Here is a 26033-nt window from a genome sequence, read left to right as displayed (position 1 = left end):
AGAAATTACATCAATTAGAAGTGATTCTTTCTGTGCTGGTTTTGTCTTCTGATGCCTGAAATAATTTTCTACAACTCACCTTTTGCTGTTGTACATTTTGAATCTTGTTTCACCTCCACTACCCACACATATTTTCAGTGTTAGGGGAATTAGGATGTGTTTATGTAGTGATAATGTATCCTGGGTGTAATGCTTGGTGAGTTGCACAATGGACAAATTGGAATTTAAGCAGTAACAACTATTCTTTGGAGAAGCTGACAACCAAAAAAATATATCCTACTAAATCCAAACTGAATGTATCCCCAGCGCAAATTTCCCAGCAGATCCCAAAGTGCCCCCAATAACTCCAATACCAACTGACTCTAGGCATAAGGTGATGGAGGGAAAATCCAAGTGGAAAGAGATTGTGGTCTTAATTGCAGTTTAAATGTTTGCTTTTGTAAATTTGTAAATTTCATAAACACACACGACCAAGTGATCACATTCCTGAGTTCACACTGGAAGATACTGTACCAGTGCGATGCCCTGAAGCTTCAGCTTCATCAGCTTCACAGTAAATGTGCTTCTACTGCAGATACTCATTAAATGTCTTCAGGAAAACTGAATGAACAAATGAAGGCAACTGTGCTAAATTAGCATCTCTAAGATCCTTACAACTCTAAAATTCAACTTTTTTACAGACTTCCTAACGTAATCTTAGAACTTAGTATTCAGAAATTTGTTATTATGAGTTTAGAATAGAAGAATGGAGGACATCTAGGAACTGATAAGTACTTGAAAAGTAAATAAATTAAAATTCAGGAATCATTAATTTATGGTTTTAAGCTAATTTTTCATAGACGAAGTTTGCCTTAATGGAGGCAGGACACCATGTATACTTACCTTACAATTCATTTAAATGCTTTGTTCTACCACAGGCTGGAGATTAGAATATCGTTAGACATTGTTTCCTTCGTGAAGTAGTTGCTTTTGAGGAAAAAAAATATATATATAAATATTTATAAAATATAAATATTTATATATATATATCATGGGTCTGTATTGGACCAACTGTTCATTTTAGGGGCCTCTAATAACATTTATATTATACCTTTGCAAGCTGTTTATTAATAGAAGGGATTCTAGCTGGATGAACATTAGCATTATTTCTACTACATATACTATCACCACCAATACTATAAAAAGTTTCTATATGAATGAAGGACTTTACCCATCATGATTCTATGCCTTCTCATTTACCAAGGATAGTGGTTATTGAAAGAATATGACTATCACAGCATTCTCCTTGACAACTATTTTTTAGAGAAATCCTTTCTTTAAAAAAAAGCATTATTAGATAAAACCATAACTCGGTAATAAATCTTACTGTGCCCAGTAAGTTTTTATCCCCAGAAAGACTTCCTGAAAATCTACCCTCTGGGTAGGTATTAGGGTGTAGGGCTTGCTTTGGTCAGTACAGTACAGTACAAGTGGTGGACACATCTGGTAGTTATTTAACTTTCCTTTGGGGAGATTAATTCTCTAGCCCTTCTAGATGGAGAGAATGGTTTGCTTCATACTTTCTTTGCTTTCATATTCTCTGGGCTTTCTGGTAAGCTGGTCTTTAATGGAGATTCTTCCCTAAAATAATAAGGCTCGAATTGGGAATTTTACTTGTCTTATTCTAGTGTATTAATCTAGCTTTTCCCTTTTTTCTCAGACTCACAGAGAGGGAAGAAAGATTTGCAAAAGAGAAGGTGCTGACTAGCACTTTTGATCCCAGACGATTCCAATCTTGAGTGATCATGTGGGATGAACCCAGCAGAAGGAAACTAGACTGATTTGACTTTGGTAGGTTAAATTGAGCCAGAACAAATTAGAGTGATTGGTTTTGGGCTCTGCTGCAGTTAGTAGGGGCTGGAGTGCTGCTGCGAGGCAGCTGTGGTGTGGCAGGGAGGCTCAACAGCCATCAGCTGGTGTTGAAATGACCTGGGGTGTATAGCCATCCAATCGACTCATCAGCAACCTTCTCTTCCTCCAGGACTCCAAAGAAAGAGGGGGGATGACCCCAGGGTACCTTCCTGCCCCTCCCCCAAGTCAAAACTGCCTTGGACATTTCATTTTTATCTCATTTACCTGTATAACATTTTCAGTGAACAGGTATAGGATGTTCACTTTTCTGATTTCTACACCCTCACAGGGGCAGCTTAGCTTTAAAACAAAACACCTGCGGTGTATGGGCCCCTTGATATTTTCTCTACTAGCCACTAGGGTATAAAAAACTAAAAAAAAAAAAATCGTGCTACTATATTAGTGAAATAAGTCAGACATAGAAAGACAAATACTACACTATATGGATTCACTTATATTAATGAATCTAAAAAAGTCAAATCCATAGAAGCAGAGAGTGGAAAGGAGGTTGCCGGGGGCTGGAGATGGGGAAACAGGGCGGTATTATTCCAAGGGTACAAAGTTGATGTTATGTAAGACGAGTAAGTCCTAGAGTTCTACTTACAGCACAGTGCCTATAGTTCACAATACTACATTGTATGCTTAAAACTTTGCTAAGAGGGCAGATCTTACGTCATAAGTGTTTATAATAATAATAAGTAAGAGGGTGGGAGGGAACTTTTGGAGGTGATGGATGGTTTTATGGCATAGATTGCCATGATGGTTGCATGGTGTATATTTATCTTCAAACTCATCAAGTTGCATACATTAATTATTACAGCTTTTTGTATGTAACTTCTTTTAAAAACTGAGAAAATCCAAACTACAGTATTTAGACATATTTAAAAGCAAATCTTAAGGACCTTTTTTGGTCTCCAGATTTCAGTGACGTCTGTGTAATAACTACAAAATATTTGTTCCAGCATTTACAAGTTTGCATTACACTTGTTTTTGATCAGTGACGTTTTGCAAGAGGGTTCGCCGGGGAGTAGTATGTAACACGGAGCGTGAGAAATACCAAAACACATCTGGGTTAGGGTAAGTTACTCCACACAGTAGTAAGCCAGCCGAACAAGAAACGAGTTGTTGACAGATCTAGACCAGGCACCTACGGAGCCCTCCACTTCTAAGACTCGGCCACGGGGTAACCTCATCTTCTGCAGCCCCGGGTAGCTGTTTTAGGAACAGCTGTTAGTTAGCTGAAAGGCAGCCCAGGCCATTCTGGTACCGCAGTTTACCAGGTGTGTTCACAAACTTTAGTTCATGAACTTCTTTCAAAAGTCTGAAAACTGTTCCGTCCATGGGCTGGAAGATAGAAAAACAAATCAGTAATAGGAAGGAAAATTTGAGCGAAAAGACAAACGGGCTGGAGCTCGTTTGGGCGGGAATCCCGGAGCCGGGCGTAGCGGGGTTCCGCGTCCCCACGGGTCTCAGGCCAGCGCCGGCAGCGAGGGCCTGGCCGGCGGTGGCGGACGGCCGCGGGGCCCGGGCTCGGGGCGGTGCCGCGGCCTCTGGCTCCTCCCGGGGGCGGGCGGGCTGGGGGCAGGAGGAGGAGCCGCCGCACAGCGCAAGAAGTAGCCGCGCTGGGAGCGCATCGTGCCCGCACTTCTCCTGCCGGAGATGGACTGAGCCGCACCGCCCGCCCGCCCGCCCGCCCGCTTCGAGTCAGTCCTGCCTTCGCCGGGTCCCGCGGCGCCGGTCTCAGGGCGCAGGACACCGTCTCACGCGTTCCCCGGGGACGGCCGCGGACCGGCTGCCGCGCCGGGGAGATGTCCGGCGGCCGGAGGAGGGGCGGCGCCCCCTGGCACAGCTTCTCCCGGTTCTTCGCTCCCCGAAGCCCTTCCCGGGACAAGGAAGAGGAAGAGGAGGAGAGGCCGGGAACAAGCCAGCCGCCCGCGCCGGGCCGGGGCGCAGCCAGGTGGGAGCTGCGGGGGGGACGTCGCGGGGCCCTGCGCCGACTCGCGGGACGGGGGGCTCCTGGCCCCGGTGTCCGCAGCCAGCCGCTCTCGGCCAGGCTGCGCTCGCCACTTTCTGTTCCTCCATTGCTCAACTTTCGTCCTTCTCGCCCAGTTCTCGTGCCGCATCGCTTGGTTTGTTAAATCCGGGAGAAGTTCGTGACCCGAGGCCGCGCCAGCCCGCGGGGCGCTCTGCCTCCCCACCTCCCCTCCCCGGATGTGATTCGGTTCCCGTCCCGCAGTCGCGTCTGCTCTCCAAGTTCTGCGGCAAAAGCGAGTCCCCCGGCGTCCTGCCGACAGTAATGGGAAACAGTTGTGAGCCCAGCCATCCGCCAGGGCAAAGAGGGCGCGATCCGAAAACCACTTCTGTGGGAAAGGTAACGCTTTGGAGCGCCACCCCCTTGGCTGGGATTTTACCATTTTATTCATAGTTTCTCAAAATGATTTTTTTAGAAAAAAGAATGGTGATGCTGAGTTCCCAAGACTCCATCAAAATATAAAACCCTCGCTAGGCTTATTTACCATTGCCTGACATTTAGATGATGCCGTCCTTCTTTCCCATGTCTCTTCGGAAACATCTGCCTCAAGTTCCCAGACAAATTCCAGAAACCAGGACTCGAGCTGTCTTGGTTTCAGTAATGAAAACTTGCCCCTTCTCTGCAGTCCTTTTTCCTTCTCCACCTGCTGCTATAAAATCGAAATTTAAAAAAAAATTCATGTCTAATAAAACTACCTATTCCTGAGTCCTTTCATCTGAGTCCCGAGGGAGGAAGAGGGGTTAAGTGATATACAACTCGCTGTTTTAAACTTTTGATGGCAAGAGAGGCTTACTGCTCCGTCTTCCCCCAAATTGCACTAGAAGATCACTCATGTGATTGGAAGGACGCTCTCCAGAAAGCTGTGTTTACTTCAGATGTTAAAGCCTTCGTGGAGGGCTTCAAAGAAAAATGGATAGGAAACAGAACTGTAACTGTGACTGAGCTGATTCCATCAATATTCATTCAGGTCTTGTGATTTGATTCCAGTCGTTTATGTGTTCCTCAGTTTCCCTATTTGTGAAATCTTTCCATTTTGACCATCTGTTAATAAAATGCCTCATCTTTCCAAGAAAGCTCCTATATAATATTTGGAAAACTTCTCCTGGGAAGCTTTAGCTATTATTGCCCTGTTAAGAGAAAATTTAAAATTCAGAGTTACACAGTAGTTAAAAATAGTTTTGAAGTCTGACAGGGCTCAACCAGAATGTCTGAATGCTGGTGTGGGCAGACAGCCTGTGGTGCCTCCCATCACTGTAACAGCACTAACAGCCTTGGATAATATGGAGGCAGTGTTTAAAAGAAATCCCAAGTAGACTCAGCAAAAGTTGGAAACTTGTGTCAGTGTTAGCAGGGAATAGGCAGGCCAATTTCAGGTTTATATCAGAATTGTCCTGAAACCCTGCCTGCTGCCCTGCCCTCTTTGGGCTTTTTAGGCACTTCTCAAATCTCTTTTCTCTCTGGAGCTAACCACTACAGCAACTTGTCTCTTGTCTTCTTACCACTCCTCCATTCTCATCTCCAGAGAGGCACACACTGTGGCTTTTTGACAATGAGAAATTTAATTGTGCTTATATGAACACTAATTGTGTCCTTATCTTTTTTAGAACTTGCCAGATGTTAAGGGGATAGGAGATAATCCTTTGTGTGGGTGTTTTACCTTTTAAATGAGTTTAAATCTTTCTTTTCAAGGATATAAACAGACACAAAGCGTTTATTGAAAGTTTAATGAAACTAACGGAAACAATGTCCTAGTAACACAGCACCTGGTGTTAACAAGATTGGAAACAGAATTGCGATTTGTCACTGTGATCTTATTTCAAAATGAAGGGGGTTTTGGCTGTTTATTTTTAGAGGCAGTAAAAGCTTTTGATTTTATTGGGAGCCTAGTTTACCTTTTGTACTGGTGATTTTAGATGCAGGGGAGTCTGTTCGAACACGAGGGGCTTGGTGTGGTAGGGATGTAAAGATGACTGAGAAAAAGGTCCTTTCTCTCAAGGAACTGGGAGAAGGGAAGAAGACCACTTGAAAACAGTCATCCTACCATCTATGGTGTGTCTGGCCCATTACAATTGACAGAGTACTTTTAATAATATTACGCTTTGAGGTTGGACAGACCTGTACGATCAGTATTTTCATTTTACTATAAGAAACAGTTAAACTTCCCCAAAGTCACACAGCTTCTTTTCAGTTAATGAACAAGTATTAAGTCCTATGCAGTGCCTGCAACTCTGAGCCCCCTTAACGTACATTAAGGATTAATCCCTGCATTCTGACTTTTCCATGTACTCAAAACAAAATGCATTCTCTCAAACTTGGGTTGTATAGTCTCTGTTTCTGCACTTCCAGTGTTGGCTTACGTGAATTTTGTGATGTAACTGTGTGTGTACAAACACAAATGGGACATAAATTCCTTAAGAACAGAATTCCTTAACAATTTCTTAAGAACAGAATTAAAAATTAAACACAAACGTAACCACAAGACCAATAAAAGTAAAATTTACAGCATTATCCTAACAGCTGTTTTTTGGCTACTCACAAAATGCATATGGTACCAACTGGGACAAACACAAGTTTTTTGGGGGTTGCTAGGACTCTAGCACTGTGTACCATGACATGATTCAGGTGGTCCAATATTTCCCTATTTGAACCATAGGAAAACTTTTGCTTTTATGGTGTGCTGTTAAGTTATTTGGGCATCATTTGCTGTGAACACATCATTTATATATTGTGTTCACTGCTGTTCTCATTAACCTTCAGCAGTTAAAGAAGGCCTGTTTGCATCAACACTGTTGTATATGGGAATTCAGGTGTTGGCAATGGAATTACATTTCAGTACTTATGTCTTAGGTGGTTGACCAGATCCAGGAAGTGTTTATATTAATTTGTTTTAGGTGTTATAGAGATGAAAACTGCAACTGAATTCAATTCACTGCTATAATGTTTAGCCCAGTTTATGAGCATGCAGTGAATGGACTCATTAGAAGTGATAGGGGAGAGCAGGGAGGGCTTCATGGTGGAGGTGGTTTTACCTGGGCCTTCAAGGCACTGGTGTTTTTCACAGGTAGAGAATTTAGCCACGAAGAGAGAAATAGGGAGTGGGTCTTCTAGGCTGAGCAAAAGCCTTCAGAGGTTATGATCTCTTGGGGGCTGTATACATTAGTGGGGCAGAGTGAAAGAGGCGTTAAGAAAGCTAGATTAGTGCTGGGCCATAAAGAGCGTTTGGCTCTCAATTTAAAGCTTAGAGAATTTTTGTGAAGGTCTTTCAAACAGATACTGCTAAACTGAAATCTGGAGGATACCTGCCTTCTAATTTTCCCCACTTTGAGAAGATGATTGCTCAGTTTTGTTTCTTTGCTATATCACACATGATGGACGTGTTTAAAATGAGCTCCGTACAGCGTTCGTAAACTCGGGAGGGGGATAGTAAGGCGAGAACAGCATTTATTCAAGGGCCCACTGTGCACTTCCTCACGGGCTGGGTACTTTTACTTGTCTCATTTAAACGTCACCCTCAGCCTGGAAGGTTGGTATGCTTATCACTATTCTGACAGTTGAGCACACTGAAGATGATAGGGTTCTTAGGCATGGACACTGTTGGCATCTTGGGTGGAACAGTTCTTTGTTGAACTGGGCTCTCCTGTGCTTTGCAGGACATTTGGCATCTGTAGCCCCACCCGCTAATTGCCAGCTGCATCCTCCGGTCATTGGGAGAACTCGAAACACCTCCACCTGGGTGGGTGGCAGGGAGAGTGATAGCACTCCCAGTGGAAAACGATTTACTCCAAATCATGACAGGAGTAAGTTTCAGGGGTGAGATTTGAAATTGGGTCTCTCTGACTCAGAAGCTCTGATTCTTTTTCCACACCATTCTGCCCGCCACCCTGGTGAACTGTGCTCCTTCAAAATACATCTGAATATGTAAGTCAGTTGGACCTTTCCTTCCTTTATTCCAGAATGGGTAACGCTGTGGCCCATTTCACATATACTCTTTTTGGTTGTTCCTTTGAGCGTCCCAATATAGTGCTATTGATAGAAGGTAAGACAGGATCACGAGACCCAAGGCAGGGCTGTGTCTCATCTTGGTGTCCCCTTTACCTAGCTCAGGTGAGGGAGTGAATCTCTGTTGATGGAGCATTAAAGCACTTACTACTGGCTTTAAGCGAGGGTTAGTACACTCGACCCTTAAAGTGGGCATTTTGAAACATGGGGGACCATAAAGCTCTCTAGACAGAGTGTTTGGCTATTGATTTAAAGTTCAGAGGATATTTGCTTTGCACCATGGCTGAGTGTGATTGATAAATGGGTAGAGCCAGGATGCTAATGGGATGCAGTGCAGGAGATAGTCTCATAAAAAATGTCAATAATGCCCCTGATACCAGCATGAGAACTGTTGGCCTTCAAGTTAAATGTTGACCACAGCATCAGTTATGTAAGGAAAAAGAGCTTTGTTCTCCGAATTTTTATGATGATTGCATTTTCATTGATTTGGAAACGCTATAGAGAATAATTGATAACTAGTTTAGTGGAATAAGAGATACCTATGTGGTGTTGAAGGACCACATCTGTAGTTCATGCCTGCAACAGTAAAGATGACTGGGGGCTTCCCTGGTGGCACAGTGGTTGAGAGTCCACCTGCTGATGCAGGGGACACGAGTTCATGCCCCGGTCCGGGAAGATCCCACATGCCGCGGAGCGGCTGGGCCTGTGAGCCATGGCCGCTGAGCCTGTGCGTCCAGAGCCTGTGCTCCGCAACGGGAGAGGCCACAACAGTGAGAGGCCCATGTACCGCAAAAATAATAATAATAATAATAAAAAATAAATAAAGATGACTGGAAAATTCCAGAAGTCCTCAGCCCTGTGTATTTTGTGAGAATCTTGAGCTTCCAGGTTAATGGAAAGCACAGAACCTACCTTTGGCAGTGGATTAGAAATATAGACTGTTTTATGGTATTGAAACCATACTTTTTTTCAAGTGAGATTTCTGACTTTTGGGCTTAACAGGGTGTCTGCCAGATGTCTACCTTGGGGATTCTGTTTCTTGCTGAGGAAATTCCTTGAAAGCTAACTCAATTGTACACTCTAAACAGGTTCGAGTTGCAAGTGTACCTCAAATTGGCCTGCAGTAAATTTAATCAGCACTTCTAACTTTGAAAGTTCTGATTAAACAAACATTTTTTTGTTTTTTTATCTCAGTGGAAAATACGTAAAAAGGGTAATAGCACATTCTGTAAAGTAAGAGGAAAATAATACTCCCTCAATAAAATATTTTATCTCCTAACCAGAGTTTTGATGAAATACACTGATGTGCAGATATACCAGAAACACCAGTACAACTGTGGTAGCAAGAAAACAGGTTGACAGAAATTGAAACTGGGGAAAGTAATCCAGGCTCTCTACTGAAAAGAGAGTATCAGCATGAAGTAAAAGTTAGCCCTATTTTTTTAGTCTGTTCATTCCATAAATTTGAGTGACTGCTACTTGTTGAGTATGTCGCTAAGGAGTGGGATACAAAGATGAATGAAAGACCAAAACTGCCCTCAGAGAGTTCCTAAATTAATGGAGGAGATAAACATGTATGTCAGTATTTTCCAGATGAGCTCATTATGCGCCAAACATGTATTTGGTGTGTGTGACATGTGGTTCAGAACGCATGTACTGTATCACGAGGGTCAAACATTGTATGAAGACTTTCTCATACAAAGTGACCTCTCGCTGCTCTGAACTTCTCTCTGAGCGTGGTTTGATGAACAGCCTTGGCCAAGGCAGACTAGTGGGGAGATGTGGCAGTAACTATACCAGCAGGGATGGAAGTGCTTTCCCTCAGTCCCGCCTGCTCCTCCTTGACTCAGCAAGTCTTAGATGGAGGCAGAAATGCGCATCCTTTCAAAAGTCCGCATGCCGGGCTTCCCTGGTGGCGCAGTGGTTGAGAGTCCGCCTGCCAATGCAGGGGACACGGGTTTGTGCCCCGGTCCAGGAGGATCCCACATGCCGCGGAGCGGCTGGGCCCCTGAGCCATGGGCGCTGAGCCTGCGTGTCCAGAGCCTGTGCTGCGCAACGGGAGAGGCCACAACAGTGAGAGGCCCGCATACCGCAAAAAACAACAACCAAAAAAAGTCAGCATGCCAAGTAAGCGGAAATCCCTATACAAAATGGCTTGGTGTTGATAGAGAAATAAGTTGAAGTTTTGTGACCAGAAATAACCAATTCTTAATGTTTATTTGTCAGTTGTGAAGGCCAAGTACTGGTACAACTCCAGCAGGATTACCTCTCAGTGTTTAACTCCTGGGGGTATGTAATTGGAAATATCCCAAAGCAGCGAAACAACTGTTTGCTTAGTCAAGTGTTTCTTTTTGCCTGACAGATTAATGATGACAAAACTAAACTACCCTTAACCGGGAGATTGGGATTGAAACATATATACAGTAATATGTATAAAATAGATAACTAATAACCTGCTGTATAAAAAATAAATAAAATAAAATTCAAAAAAACCAAAAACCTAAACCACCCTTAATTGAGGCCCTAATAAGATCCAAGCCCTATGATTGGGGCTTTAAACATATACATTCACTTAATCCTCAAAGCAACCTTATGAGAGAGGAATCTTTACTCCATTTTACAGATAACATAATTTAAGGCTTGGAGAGGTCCAATAACTAATCAAAAGTGTCAACATCTTGTGGTAGAGTAAGGAGTCGAATTTTCCTTCCTGAATTCAAAGCCTACAGCATTATGTGACTACATCCCCTGCTTAACTTGGGAAGACCCAAACAGAAGGCAGGCCTTAGAAAATGGTATTGAATGGCAATAAAAGACAATGGCATGCAGCTGGATGTCTGTCCAGATGGCCTGGATCAGTGCTCTGTACAATAAAGAATTTATGGTCCTGGAAGTTGAGGAAAATATATACACTTATACAACTTATAAATTTATATTTGAACACGTAAAAAGAGTCAGTCTCCTTCGGAAAAGATACAAATTAAGACTAGCAAGATACCATACTCCACCTGTTTGATAATCAAAACTTGAGTTTGTTGGGAGGAACTCTCATACACTACTAGCGGGAGTGTAAATTGATACGCCACTTTGGAGGGCAATTTGACAAGTTCTATCAGTATTACACATTCACATACTCTGATTTAACAGTTCTCTTCTAGGAATTCCATTGGCTGTATACAGTTTGTAAACAGGCCAAAAGTTGCCTCTACAAGTTTAATCATTGCAGTGTTGTTTTAATTAGCAAGAGGTGAAAACTAAAGTGTAATCCCATCAATAGTGGACTAATTGGTAAATCATAGTATATCCATGTAGTGGAATATTATACAGCTGTCAAAAAGAATGATAAAGCTTTTTATATACTGATAAGAAAATGTCTCTTAGATACATTAAGTAAAAAATTAAAAAAGCAAGATACAAACCACTGTGTATAGTATGCTACTGTTTGCATATGAAAATGGGGGAGTATGAAAAAAGTCTGTTACTAGTATTGTGTTAACTACTTAGGGAGGATGAGAGACTGGGTGAATTAATGAGGAACAGGAGGGAGACTTTTCATTTTAGACCTTCTTATACTTAAAAAAATTATGTGAATTATCTATTTCAGAAAAAAAAAAGACTGGTTAAGACCTAGTGAATATCTCTGTATAAAAGAGGAAAAAAGAGAGAGAATTTATAATCCTGAGTTGGCAAAAATTCTCCAAAGAAAGAATGAACTCCATTAACTTGTTCAAGTGAGAAAAATTATGATTAAGCCTATAAGTAAATGGAATATTTATAATGCAGAATAATTAGATATTTTGATACTTTCTGCAGGTATGAGGAAGGCTTATGTATTATTAGTCTGCAATGTGAAACTGGGTGGAGTTAACAGAGCATCAAAAATATCAACTGCGCTTCCCTGGTGGCACAGTGGTTGGGAGTCCGCCTGTCGATGCAGGGTACACGGGTTCGTGCCCCGGTCCGGGAGGATCCCACATGCCACAGAGCGGCTGGGCCCGTGAGCCATGGCCGCTGGGCCTGCGCATCCGGAGCCTGTGCTCCGCAGCGGGAGAGGCCCCAGCAGTGAGAGGCCCGCGTACCGCAGGAAAAGAAAAAAAATCAACTCATTTTTGTGAGATCACCTAAATCATCTGCTTTAAGTAGCAGTGTGACTCTGGGTAGTTCATTAGCTCTCTGTCTTTGATTATAAAGCGAGGGAGGTGGCCCTCATTGCTAAGGTCTCTTCCAGCTTTATCGTGCCAGCCAAAACTCCATAGGGTAATAGGTGTGTACAAAATAAAGAAGTATGCCTTATAGATTAGGAAGACTTTTGTTTTACTGGAAAGGTTACATATGAATATGCATTGGGTATTTCCTCTCTGTGGTTCTAACATTTTCATCAGTTGATTTGAAAACCTCACCAATGTTTTAACAAGAATTCATTTGGTACCACTTGTGCCAGGCCCTGTACTAGCCTCTGGGAATCCAGTGCAACATGGTCTTTGGTTCAAAACACTCCTGCAGTTTTGTGGGGAAGGCAGACATAGCACAAATCTTTCTTTCCCTCTTAAAATAAGTACCAAGGTGTCTCACAGGGCTGTGGAGGATTTAACAGGTGTAGGCCCATTCTTGAGACTCTCTTCTTAGAGGAAACGGTTTTAGTCTCGTTTAAGCTGTTTCTTCTGGCCTTTCTGTACATGTGTCTATTTACTATTCTTTCTTGATTTGTAAACTTTAGACAGTTTATATTGATTTCTGATGATGGTAGATGAGGACTTAGCTATTTTACACCTCTTCCCACTTCCCTTTATTCATTCAGTCAAAATAAGTGTTATAATTTTGGGACTAAATCAGAAGTCAACCTTTCCATGTATATAAAATACAGTTTTGTTTAGAGTAGTACAACATGCTTTTGAAGGAGCACACCTTTTATATTTTCTTTATGACAAGTAGCGCAAATGGTAGTGCCAGAAATGACATGAAAATGGTATTTGAATGCTCTCACAAATACTAATTTTGTGTGATTTCTACATGATATGTTAGAAATTTCTCCTTTACTCTTTGTGCTAAAATTTATACAAAACATGGATGCTACCTTAGTGGCAGATCATAATTTTTTATAGCTGCCATGCTTATGACAAGGAATGAAATACTTTGAATTTTAAAGTTTGATAACTGGGAACAGGTTGGGTGAGATGTAAACGCTCAGCTTTTTATTGTCTTTGTTGTCAAAGCACAAAGGATCATACCCTGGCTGGAGGGGTGGCATTGTGCTGTATTAGTCAAAGCTGAAAATATGTATGATAATTTTTTTTTTTTTTTTTTTGTGGTACGCGGGCCTCTCACTGTTTTGGCCTCTCCCGTTGCAGAGCATAGGCTCCAGACGCGCAGGCTCAGCGGCCACGGCTCACGGTCCCAGCCGCTCCGCACCATGTGGGATCTTCCCGGACCGGGGCACGAACCCTTGTCCCCTGCAGCGGCAGGCGGACTCTCAACCACTGCGCCACCAGGGAAGCCCAAATATTTTTGATTGTTCCATTGTTCTAGGTAGGCAGATAAGGATATTATTTGGCAATGTTGTATTTATTATGATACAGAGAAATTGCCATTATGAAATATTTGTACTGTTAGTGTTTAGTTATTTGTCTACTTTAAATTTGCTAGCATTTTTCACTAACTTGTTTTTGTGTTTTAAAATCAACTACAATACTTGTCTTTTCTTCGTTTTGATAGTAATATATGTTTTTCTAAAACAGCTGTGAAATTATAAGAAAATCAAAAAGAAAAAAAGCACAGCTCATACATAACCCTATCCACCCGGAGACGAGTACTGTTCTTCTAGATCATTTCCTATGTGCATGTCTACATGTATACATATTTTTAGAAAAAGTAAAAGTTCTCTTCAGGATTTTGAAACCTGATTTTTTTTTCACTTAACAATGTTGCTTTGTCATTTCCTACAATAGTACACATACTTTTACAAATTATAAAGATAATTTTAACCCTTTAAAAAATCTTAGATGGGTCATTGCTTTTCAGAATCTAGTTTGAATATCTAAATGTGTCTCTGCTTACAGAGGGTTTGTATTCCGAGGGGAAAGTTCTATAGATTTATATATAATGTTAGCTATCAAGTAAAATAAAGCCGGGTGAGGGAAGAGGACGTGATGGAAGTAGTGGGTCTGTAATAAGGTACAGAGAGGATGGTCATGAAACGCCTCTCTATTGGGTACCATTTGACCCAAGACCTGCATGACATTTGGAAGTAAGGACATGAGCAAATCAGAGGAAAGGTCTTTCCAGGAAGAGCGAAGAGCCAGTTTCAAGCTCCTGGGGCAGGACCATGTTGGCACAGATGCCGGAATAGGCAGAGACCACAGAATGGAAGGGAGCCAGGGGCCAGTTGAGGTAGGTCTTGGTAAGGAGTTGAGATGATGAGATTACTTTTTTTAAAAAAAGGAATCACTGGGGCATGGGTTTATATGTACTTGTATGTTTGTATATTCTCACACAGTTTATCAGCTTATTGGTATGCAGAAGACTTGACAGAGGAGGAAGAGTTTGAGTTGGAGGTAAGGTCAGCCTTGGTTGGCTCTGGGAAGGCCCAGTCTCACCTGTCCTTGGATCTCCAGTGCCCCTCCCTCAGGGCAGTTTGTTGAATGGTACACGAATGGGTGTCCCATTTTAGACAGCAGCTAGAATACTGCTTTGAGTTCATGTCACAGCAAAAGTTCAGGGTATTGATTCTTTTTTTTTTAATTATTATTTATTTATTTGGTTGCACCTGGTCTTAGTTGCGGAGGGGTATTGATTCTTGTGATTTGGGTCACAAATGTTCAGAATCTGAAGGGTATGAGGAAGAAGAGTTTGGGAAAATAGAGCAGTTGCTGATGTCATGTGTAGCTGGACAGCTCAGGTCACATCAAACAGACTGAGCTTCTCTATAGCCTGTGATTAAACTGTAAGTATAGGTCTTGTTTTGGGAGCATGTGATGGGAACAGGAAGTAAATAAGCTTCAAGGTGGATACATAAATTATAGGAGAGGGTTGACATTATGGGGAAAGGACTGTCAGAAGCTCTAAGACTGCAAAGCCATGAAGCTTCATAATCATGTCTATTACCTCTCCTCCTTGCTCCCAGTTTCTCTCCAAAGAGTTCCGAAATTTAGACGCCAGATGTTTGGGCTAAAATACATGCTGTTTGTCTTAAAAGTGCAGCATTTTGTTACCTTTTAATTTGAAACCCAGAAATAGCCATAACCACCTGTTTTATATTCTGTTAATTGTCCTTAAAAAAAATACAAGTACTACTCTACTGTTGGCAGTCACTGTTTATGAATGGGGTTGTTTGGAAATTGTCGGTGTGGAACTGTCTTTATTCCCATAGAAGCAGGGTTGGAGATGCTGGGTGGGATTCCAGGCCAGTGCACAAGTCAGTCTAATCCATAATGTACCTGCAGTATAGCAGTGAACAAAGAGAACTCTAGAGCTTGTCATGTGAAGATGTGTTTCTAAGATCCCCAAGGTAGTGTAGATGCCCCAAGGAATGAGCAGACCCTTTGGAAGGTGTGAGGGTGCTATATTTAAGGACCCAAGTGAGGGATGAGAGGGAACAGTCCAGGGGAATAGAGGACAGACCCCGGCTTGGCCTCAGTCACTTTGAAATAAGGGACAGTAGAAGTTTCTGCCTCCTTTGTGATGCCCTGATATCAGTTTTGACTGAGTTGGTTTCTTGGTCACAGTCTTTTTCTTCCTTTACCACAGAAGCCTCAAGGTTAGTCTCCCTGTTCCTGTTTCCCCTCACTCTGCTTACTGAAGGATCATATGGGATTTTAGATATGGCAGAGTGCTGAGCTGACACTTCCAATGTACATATTTGAAAAAATCAGATCCAGAAAGAAGCATTTTGACTGAAGTGCCTTTTGTCCCTAAGGTGCCATCCCTGAAACAGACCTATGTCCGTTTTGTTTTATTTTACGTCTGGCATAAAGTAAGTGGTTGCTTAATGACTGTAAGTTGGATTCCTGGTTTTCAGACATGGTCTAAATATGTTTGCTTCAAAAATGAGGAGCTTCTGTGTCACTTTGACCTTGATATTTATCTGGACCATTTTGAAAGAGTAATTTCCAGAGTTCTGTTAGCTAAGTAAGATGAGGCTATTAAAATTCAAGGGAGTCTTATTTGTGCCTACGTGTGATTATGATTACTGCCCCTCACCCCCTGCCGTGAGCAGAATGTGTGCCTTCTAAAAATACTGCTGTTGAAATAATTCCCGGGTCCCAAAGGGGGTTAAATTGTGAAAGAACAATAGGAAAGGCTTGTCGTCTTTCTTAACATTTGAGATCATCTGAATTGGAAATGTTTCTCTTTCTCTTGTATTTTTGAGAGGCTGAGAGTACCACTCCAAGTCTTTCGAGACTTTTCTGTTAATGTTTCTTCTTCTTCGTCCTCCTGCTAAGTTGACATCTAAGTATGCAGTATTTTGAGTGTCTTTATAGATTCTCTTCTAATTTTTTTGTGTTTTGTTTGTAAATCAATTGGAAATACCCTTGTTGCTATTGAGTAATTTTCTTCTCACAGCCCTACTCCCCTCTTTATACCTTTAGAGAAAGATGATGCAGGATGAGAGTGGATGGTACATGCTCTCAAGAGACTTATACTAGTATTTCATTAAGGAAAAAAGACTAATGTGTATTATTCCATTGTTCCCAAATGGAATAGTGTTTTCTGATTAAGCACACATAACTGGAGACTGCTTAATATCAGTTATTTTAAAAATTCATTTAACAAACAATATTTGAGTGCCTTCACACTGTCAGGCACGATGCTAGGCTCTGGGATACAGCCATGAATGATATCGTTCCTGAGTTAAATGAGTTCAAGTTCTAGTTCGACAAATGGACAAACAGCCAGTCATTACCAGCAGAAATGTATGAGGGGTATCAATGAGCGCAGTGGAAGCACAAAAAATACAGGTTAATGGACTTCCCTCGTGGTGCAGTGGTTAAGAATCTGCCTGCCAGTGCAGGGGACACGGGTTCGAGCCCTGATCCTAGAAGATCCCACATGCCGCAGAGCATCTAAGCCCATGCGCCACAACTACTGAACCTGCGCTCTAGAGCCCACGAGCCACAACTACTGAGCCTGCATGCCACAACTACTGAAGCACGCGTGCCTAGAGCCTGTTCTCTGCAAGAGGAGAAGCTACCGCAGTGAGAAGCCCGTGCACCACAACGAAGAGTAGCCTCCACTCTCCGCAACTGGAGGAAGCCCGCGCCCAGCAACGAAGACCCAACACAGCCAAAAATAAATAAATAAATGAATAAATTTATTTTTAAAAAATATAGGTTAAGCTAGAACTAAATTGTAAAGGATTAAGAGTTGGACAGGGTGGGGAAGGATGTTGCAGGCAGGAGAAGAAAGTGGTTTGCTGGCATGTGAATTTGGTGCATTCTGAGAATGGGAATTAGTTCTATGTGACAGGTGTGTCTGCGACCAGGAAGTGAATAACTTTCTATATCTATATTAAGGACTCTTCATTTTATTCATCAGCTGATGGAGATTTACTGAAGGAGTTTTTGAACAGAAGAGTGTCATGGTCAGATTGAAAATCACTTTGACCAGGAAGAATGGATTGAAGCAGAGTGATCCTGAAGATGTCTGAAGATGTCAGACACAAATGAAGAAGGGACTCTAGTAATCTAGGAAGGAAGTGGGGAAAGCTTATCTGAAGCAGTAATTTTTATACTTACCCCAAATTTTAAAATATTTGTTTTAAAATTCAACACATTTTAAAATTTTGATTTAGCAGTAAGATTAGTGAAACAAACATAGAATGTAAGTTTCAGAAAGTTTTACGAGTGTCAAGTATTACTTCTTTTGGTGATTTCAGCTTTAAATTCTTCAGTTGTTTGCGCAATGCAAAATACTTATGTGCTGACTTAACAACTGTTTTTCTGGTATTTTGTATGTGTTTATAGTGTGGAAATGATTATAGCTGCTTGAAAATACTGAGTTCTGCCTTAAATCCCATGGACGCCGAGCTGCATTTTCTGCAGAGTTTTTGTATTGGAAAAGACACTTTTACCATTTTCATTTACAATTTCACTAAGGCAGTAAGTTTATAGAATACCCTGTAAACACTCTAAATAAGTATACTTTCAGAAATCTTGAAGCAAGAACTAGGATACTAAAATGCCTATTGTATGTTTAGATAGTTTTTAGGTCATTCAAAATAGATTGTAGTTAGAGAATACACTTATAAAATCACCATAATCAGTAGTATTCATGATTATACTCCAAATTTTTATATCATGCTCTTTTTATGTGTATTTTGCCAGTCTCTTCCTTGATTTGAGCTTAAATAGACAAGTATTGACATTTAATTAAAAAAACCTGAATTGTAAATAACCTTGTGGCAAAAGATAAGCCTAGTAAAATAGGAAAAAAGAGATAAGAACCCACTCACATTTAAAATATTAACCATCTGAAACATTCTTATTTTATAGACATGTACATGTATATAGATACAATTCTGTGTTGTACATTATTTTTTCTACTTTTGTTCCTGTTTTTTCCTATGGAATTTCCATGCGTTAAACACATAGCTCACAGATTTATCTTATTTACATGCTTGCTTTTTCCTATTTGGCATTTAAAAGGCTTAAGACAATGGCTGTTTCTTGTTGGTCCTTGTATTCCTGCATAGAGTCTGAGACTAAATGAAATTTTAATCCATTATATTTTCCAGGTGTTCATGATCTTTTTATTTGTTCCTTCTGTTTTTTGGGGTTTTTTTTATCATTATCGCTTGTTGCCTGGATAGTCTGCTCAAGTGCACTGGATTGTATGGATAGAAAATCTAAGTAGCACAGATGTGGCCTCTTTGCATCCTGATGTGAGCTATCGACCCCCTCCTCCTTTCCATTTCGCCCCCCCCCCCCCCCCCCCCCCCCCCGCGCCAGTCACCATGATTCCATATGTTTTCCCCCACCCAGTCATTCTCCTGCCTGAAGGCTTCCCGGTGCTTCTCACATTCTGTAACTGGTCCTCTGGTCTCATTCTCATCTTTAGCAGGATTACCTCTGCCTGTCACAAGATCCTGTGCTCCAGTCTTTTTTTTTTTTTTTTTTTAATTATTTTTGGCTGCCTTGGGTCTTCGTTGCTGCGCGGGCTTTCTCTGGTTGCGGCGAGCGGAGGCTACTCTTCGTTGTGGTGCGTGGGCTTCTCGTTGCGGTGGCTTCTCTTGTTGTGGAGCACGGGCTCTAGGCGCGCGGGCTTCAATAGTTGTGGCACGCAGGCTTAGTTGCTCCGCGGCATGTGGGACTTTCCGGACCAGGGCTCGAACCCGTGTCCCCTGCATTGGCAGGCGGATTCTTAACCACTGCGCCACCAGGGAAGTCCCCAGTGCTCCAGTCTTATAGTAAAAACAAACAAACAGAACATGGTTTCCCCAAAATGCCGCATTCTCTATCACCTCCTGCCTTTGTACCTCCTCTGTGGGCACTTGACTAAGCAGGCAGAATCACTGCCTCTTGTTTCCTCTGTGCTCTATGGCATTTCTTTCATTCAGCAGTTGTAACTTGTATCAAGTTGTATTATTTGTTTGTGTATCAGTCTCCCCTACTAGACTTTTTACAAAGACCCTGACGTACTCCTTCTTAAATCCACAAGGCCTAGCATGTGGTAGAGTGTCATGATAACCTTTAGAGGGGAGCTACTCAATTTGTCTAGGATTATCAAAGTATGAAAAGAAAATAATATGTAAACATAGAGACATAAATATTTAGATCTAAAATGTATGTGTGCCTAACAGGCAAGATAGGTTATTGTGACATCTGTGAAGGTATTCCAGACAGGACAATTAGAAGTGACTATCTGGAAAATCAGAATTTTAAGGGGCCATCTGGGACACATTTGGGGTTAGATAAACCTGCATCTATTTTGAGTGTCCCCAGAATTTGCTAGATGACCCTATACATTTATAAAAATTTGCTGAGTAGAAATATATTCCAAATAACACTCAACATAGGCATTAAAAAAAGATTAGACTGTGGAGAACCTTAATAGAGATAAAATCAAAGAATGGTAACACTTTCCAAGATTATGATAGTTGTACACGGGTGCTCCTTCGTTCAGGTGCATCATTAGTGTGATGCTGGTCATCCGCATAAGAAAATACAGCACAGAATGGACTCACAAAAATGTCTGGAGTCTAGATGAGCATTTTCAAATGTGTGTTTCAAGTGTAGAGACTCCTATCAACATCTTTTTAGTATAACACTTTGTATATGAATCTTGAGTATTGCAGATATAAAGGACCTTTCCGTTTTTTCATTAAACCCAGAAACTGTATGATTTTAGTAATTCTCTTTTAATTTCAAAAGAAACTGTGGTTTTTATTTTTCAGTGTTGAAAATGAGCCCATGAGCACAAGTCAGAAAAAGGAAAAGGTACTTTCATCAGAAGCAGTAAAGGTATAGTTTTAAATTAATATTATTTTATATCAAGCAAATATGTTTCTTAGTTTCTGCTGTTTCTTATTCTTTTAGATTCTGTCATCTCATTTTACGTTTCAAAAAGAGCATAAAGTCTTATCACTTTATGTGGAACTCCAGCCCAGCTCTACTGGACATTTGCATCTTGGGGTGTGGGTAGGGGGAGAGGACTGAGGAGAGACTTGAGGCAGTGGTGCTCTCACCCCAGCCTAGCCACTAACTAACTGTGAGGCCTTCAGCAGAGGCATTTAACTTCTTTGTGCCTTGGTTTTCTAATCTGTAGATTGTATCATCTGACCTCCACAGTCTCTTTTCTCTAGGAACTTCTTTGATTTATGTTGTGTTTTCTCAAATGTTTCTGACAACTAAGAGTGCTTTTGAGGGCGTAGAAGTTAAAGACATGTTCGTACATGTCATTAGTATGTGATGATATGTTTGTCAGCTCATATATGAACTGGCTTTCCCTGCATCTACAGGACAAGCATGGAAAGAGTATAAGGTACACTTCTACGCAAATAGTTACTGAAAAGTGTGGTTAAAAATCCTGGAAAACCACTAAACCTTATAACATTTCTTTTTAGTCATAAGTGATTTTATAGAAATTGGATGTTTATGTTGTTTGGGGATATGAGGCCAGGTATGTGATCAAGTTTTGGTAGCTGTCTCCCATTCATGGAGTTTGGTCCCAGTTACTTTCTTTTTAAACGATTTGTGACAGTCAAGGAGAAAGCTTGTGCTTTCCAGGGATTTCTGGGTACATTAGCTTGGTCAGTGGAAGGACCAGAAAGTCATCTTAATTCTTCCTTACTGATATGGGGACTCTTAAACATTATATGAGATCCAAAGACCTTAAATATGGTAAAGATAAAGCTGTGTTCCTTCTTTATTCCCTCCTTCTCTATCATAGTTAGCAATATAAATATTTTTTGAAAGAAAAAAAAATCTGATTTTTTTTATTTGTTTGTTTTGTTTTGTTTTGTTTTTTTGCCATACGCGGGCCTCTCACTGCTGTGGCCTCTCCTGTTGCGGAGCACAGGCTCCGGACGTGCAGGCTCAGCGGCCATGGCTCACAGGCCCAGCCGCTCCGCGGCATGTGGGATCTTCCCAGACCGGGGCACGAACCCGTGTCCCCTGCATCGGCAGGTGGACTGTCAACCACTGCGCCACCAGGGAAGCCCTGATTTTTTTTTTTTAACTTTATAGAAAGAAAAAAATCAGGATCGCCTTGCTTCCCTTCCCTTTCTTCTTCCTTTGTGAATTTGGCTACTAAATCCTGCTCCCAGGTTTGATAACACCTCCTACCTATTCTGTTTCAGCTAGTCGTTAGCCAGCTTGCTGGTTCACCACTGCATGGGCTCTGTAGCTTTCTCCCTCTTGCTCAGTTTTCACATGTCCTGAGATGCCTTACTTCAAGATTTTTGCTTGAATTCTATAGGTGCAACCTTGCTCTTGAGTTGCTTCACAGGAAGTACGTATGTTACTTCTGAGATCTCAGACTTCACAGTTGCTTTGGCTGCCAGCTCCTGTCATTCTCTCTCTTAATCTCTCATTGCCTCTGCACCTACCCTTGAGCTTCAGAGAACCTTCATGTTTTCCCTGCTCTCTTCTCCTCTCTTGGTCTCTACTTGTTTGTCTACTTAGCCTGGAACTGATATGTAACACTTCAGCTATTAATCTCACTGAAAGAAACAGTCTTCAAACTTGGCCCTCAGACTTTAATTTCCAGTAGTCCTGCTTTTTCACCTGCAGAGTTCTGCGCTAGAAAGTTACATCTTTGTGGCTTCAGTGTCTATGTGGTGGCAGATATAGTGGCTGGGCCTCCATGATTATGATCTTTTCTATCCATTCTTAGTATCTTGGTTTGAGTGCCCAGGGTAATTTCAGTTTGGGATTTGGGCCCCCAAGTAAACAGGGCTCATGTTGTGAAACTGTTTCTCTTATGGTTTAAACGAGACCTATAGGATTACTTATACATGGGCAGTTTTGTTAGCCCATGATAGAAAGGGCACCGTGGCACTCTCACTGGGGTAGTGTAAGCATTTTGGACCATGTAACTGCATTTTTTTTTTTTTTTTTTTTTTTACTTTCTGGAAATTATTGGTAGGATTTCCTCAACCCCGCTACACAGACCCAGTTCTGGGACTTGCTGCTGCCAGGCATCAAAAATACTTACATTTTGCAGATTATATTCCATTATAAGTTATGACCAGCTATTGGGTATAATTCTCTGTGCTATACAGTAAATCCCTGTTGCTTCAATTAAAAAAAGGAAAGAAAAGGTACATATTTTGATAATATCAATAGTCAGATGCATACCTAGGGGGAAAGAAAGGTTAGCAACAATATCTATGATCTTATTATTTTAAATAGTCTCATTTAAAGTTTTTTATTTAGCAATTAGTATAAAACACGCATTTGCTTTCTTTGTAACGAATGGTTTTCTGAAACAGCACTCCACTGTAATGTGACATTTCTTGCCGTGCTTCCATCTTCTTAACCTGAATTTTATGATAATGCCTTCCATGATAAGGAAAAATGTGTACCATTTTTCCTCTCTAGTGTAAAATGTAACAGATTTATGTATAATGAATGTTTTTAGTGCATTGCTTTTTGCATTTGACCTTGAGATACCAAATCAAGATATTGAAGATTGTTTTGTTATAAATTTAAGCTGCAAAAAATTAAGTATATTTTTCAAACAGCTAGAGACTGTAGAAGCTTTATATTATCTTTGGACATAATTAGATTCTTAGTTCTTAAAATATCACTTATACGCTATACAAATTTTGCTGTTTTGATAACATTGGAATCTGTTTCTCACATGTGCATGTACCATTCCACTGAAATGTATATTTCTTCTATATTAATCAGTTTTTGTATCTAACTGGCAAAATTCCAGGTATTTAGTCCATATTCTATGTTTATTTCTCTATAGGGAGTGTAGATTCTTGTCTTGCAGGCTTAGACTCTTCCTGTGCTCATGTCTACTGTTATTTAAAAGAGAGGGAAGGCATGTTATAATGCCCTGCTCCCTTCTGCCTGTTTCAGAGGACTATTCATCCCTTCCTGCCTTCCAAGGCTAAACTCCCTAAATCCCCCTGCTAGTGGTACTGGTCTCTAATTTCCCACCTTCTTTTGGACTTCGCCTTGCACTGCATCCATCTCTCCATCTTCACTGGCTTCCTCTATTTCTCTCTAAATATATAAAATTTTTAAAAATATACTTTTTTCCTTTCATGGGTCTGGATTCCTTTCAGGCTATCATTTCATTTTACCTGCTGCCTTTAACTCAAAGATTTCTTATGAAAGTTTGTCATAATCACTGTTTAATTCTTAATGCTTTCTAATCTGACTCCGGTCTCCCTCCTGGTTCCCTTAGACATGGGAAAACCAGTACTGTGCCTGCCATACATTGTCATAGTTGTTAAATGAGTGAGAGTCATTCCATGAAACCCTGACCTCTTGCTAACCATCAGTGGCCTTTTCTTAGTTCTTATTTAACCAGTTGAGACACTTGATTTTCCAAGTCTTGTCTCCTTTCCAGAAAGTCTCTTTTTTATATTTGCACTTATGATATTGTACATTCTTGTTTCAATTCCTGCCTCTGGCCATTCCCTTCTGTTTCCTTCACTGATTCTCTTCTGGCTAAATTACTTTTCATGTAGATGTTTCTCAAAGTCCTCGACCCTCCTCAACATCAGTCTTTCAAAGCAGTATCTTCCAATCTTATTACTTCATCTTTTGGCTCTCAGATCTCTACCCGACATCCCTCTTGAGCTCTAGACTTGATTGTCAGAGTTCCAGACATTTCTACATGGATGGCCTTTGATACTGCAAATTCAGTCTGCCCAAAAGTCTCAATATTTTCAGAGATGTTCTCTCTATATAAATTTGTTTGGGAGATAGAGGTGTTGGGAGGTAGGGAGGATTGTTTAACGGCTTGGGATGGAGGAAGAGCCCTGGGGGTCAAGTACTCCATTTGGAGATTTTCAATCAAACTCTGCTCTTAATCCCATGTCTCATATTGCCCTAAGTAGTACCTAGTCTCTTCAAATCCTGAGCTTTTCCAGGTGGTCTGCTGACAATCTGTCTGTAGATTGTTTCCCCCTTATGATCAAAGTTTCCTGTTGCAGACACTTGGGTGGAAGCTTCTTCTGGTCAATTACCATGCCTTCATCTGCTTTTGCCTTCTAAACTTTTTCTGAAATCTCTTATCTGCTAATATCTACTCTCTTCCTCTCCTTGTATTTATAACTTAAAAAAAACCCTTTACTGTCATTTTAGAGTGTTTTGTACAAGAGAAGAAATCAGTGTGTGTGGTTTATCCCCAGTGTTAATCAGAATTTTTATCTCTTTCTTTCTATAAATTTATTTATTGATTCATTTATTTAATTTTTGGCTGCACTGGGTCTTTGCTGCTGCACGCGGGCTTTCTCTAGCTGCTGAGAGCGGGGGCTACTCTTTGTTGCGGTGCGCGGGCTTCTCATTGTGGTGGCTTCTCTTGTTGCAGAGCACAGGCTCTAGGCGCACGGGCTTCGGTAGTTGTGGCTCGCAGGCTCAGTAGTTGTGGCTCGCGGGCTCTAGAGCACAGGCTCAGTAGTTGTGGCGCACGGGCTTAGTTGCTCCACGGCATGTGGGATCTTCCCAGACCAGGGCTCGAGGCTGGGTCCCCTGCATTGGCAGGCTGATTCTTAACCACTGCGCCACCAGGGAAGTACAGAATATTTATCTCTTAATAGTTGAGGAAAGTGAATCTCAGATTGTCACTTGACAAACTCATATTATTATTGAGAGGAGGCAGGAGAATTCAGATGCAGTTCTATACCATAGTGCTTCCCACTTGTGAACTTAATTTGTAAGGTATACTTATAAACTTAATTTACCAAAAAGAAATCCTATTAAAAATTAAAAGAGCTGTGGCAGTAAGTCTGTTTTCAGAATAAGTCATGAGCTAAATAAAATAAATTAAATCTGAACCATAGGTTATAGATTTTCTAAACCAGCCCTAAATAACTTGGTGATTATTAGGCCTGTTCTCAGTAGCTTGGCATCTGCTTTATGTAAAGTTTAACTCTTGCCCCATTTTAGAATTGTTGCTCATAACTGATCATACAACATTGGTGAAGGTTCTGGTATCTTTTAAGAGATGTCTGGTTGCTATATGCCTATGATGTTTCTAGGGACAACCGAGGAGTATCAATCTAGTGCATATTACTGTTAGTTGTTAATAATTCATAACCCTTATTTTTAATATTATCATAAATAGTTTACTAAAAAGAACCACGTTTGTTTTTATTGTTGCCACTGTTCACTGATATGTAAAAATGGAAGAATTGTAGCTCAAGAGTATCTCACTGAATAAAAATAGTCACAGGGCTTCCCTGGTGGCGCAGTGGTTGAGAGTCCGCCTGCCGATGTGGGGGACGCGGGTTCGTGCCCCGGTCCGGGAGGATCCCACATGCCGCGCCATGGCCGCTGGGCCTGCGCGTCCGGGGCCTGTGCTCCGCAGCGGGAGAGGCCGCAGCAGTGAGAGGCCCGCGTACCGCAAAAAAAAAAAAAAAAAAAGTCACAAATTGTTCTTTATATCAATGCCTATATTGAGGGTACAGTACTGTTTAGTAAGATGAATATATTAA

General features: G+C 41.2%; 1 protein-coding gene across 5 annotated transcripts in view; it reads left to right on the top strand.

Moving 5' to 3' along the window:
• Nucleotides 1–3153: 3153 nt before the first annotated feature.
• CRYBG3 (crystallin beta-gamma domain containing 3) overlaps nucleotides 3154–26033 on the top strand; it is a 114727-nt gene continuing 91847 nt past the window's right edge. For 3 of the 5 annotated variants that reach the window (XR_007477496.1, XM_049709989.1, XM_049709988.1), the window contains exon 1: nucleotides 3215–3847. Coding sequence is in view for 4 of the 5 variants with exons in the window: in XM_049709989.1 (XP_049565946.1) it covers nucleotides 3230–3847 (618 nt within the window). In the remaining variant the exon portion in view is untranslated. Of the gene's footprint in view, nucleotides 3848–20309; nucleotides 20377–26033 lie in introns of all 5 variants that reach the window. The other 2 variants (XM_004272627.3, XM_049709991.1) reach the window with 2 other exon arrangements.

This window comes from Orcinus orca, chromosome 5, assembly GCF_937001465.1.
Source record: "Orcinus orca chromosome 5, mOrcOrc1.1, whole genome shotgun sequence".
In the NCBI taxonomy this organism is placed as follows: Eukaryota; Metazoa; Chordata; class Mammalia; order Artiodactyla; family Delphinidae; genus Orcinus; species Orcinus orca.
The sequence above is the reverse complement of the archived record's forward strand: the minus strand, read 5'-3'. Positions and strand labels throughout refer to the sequence as shown.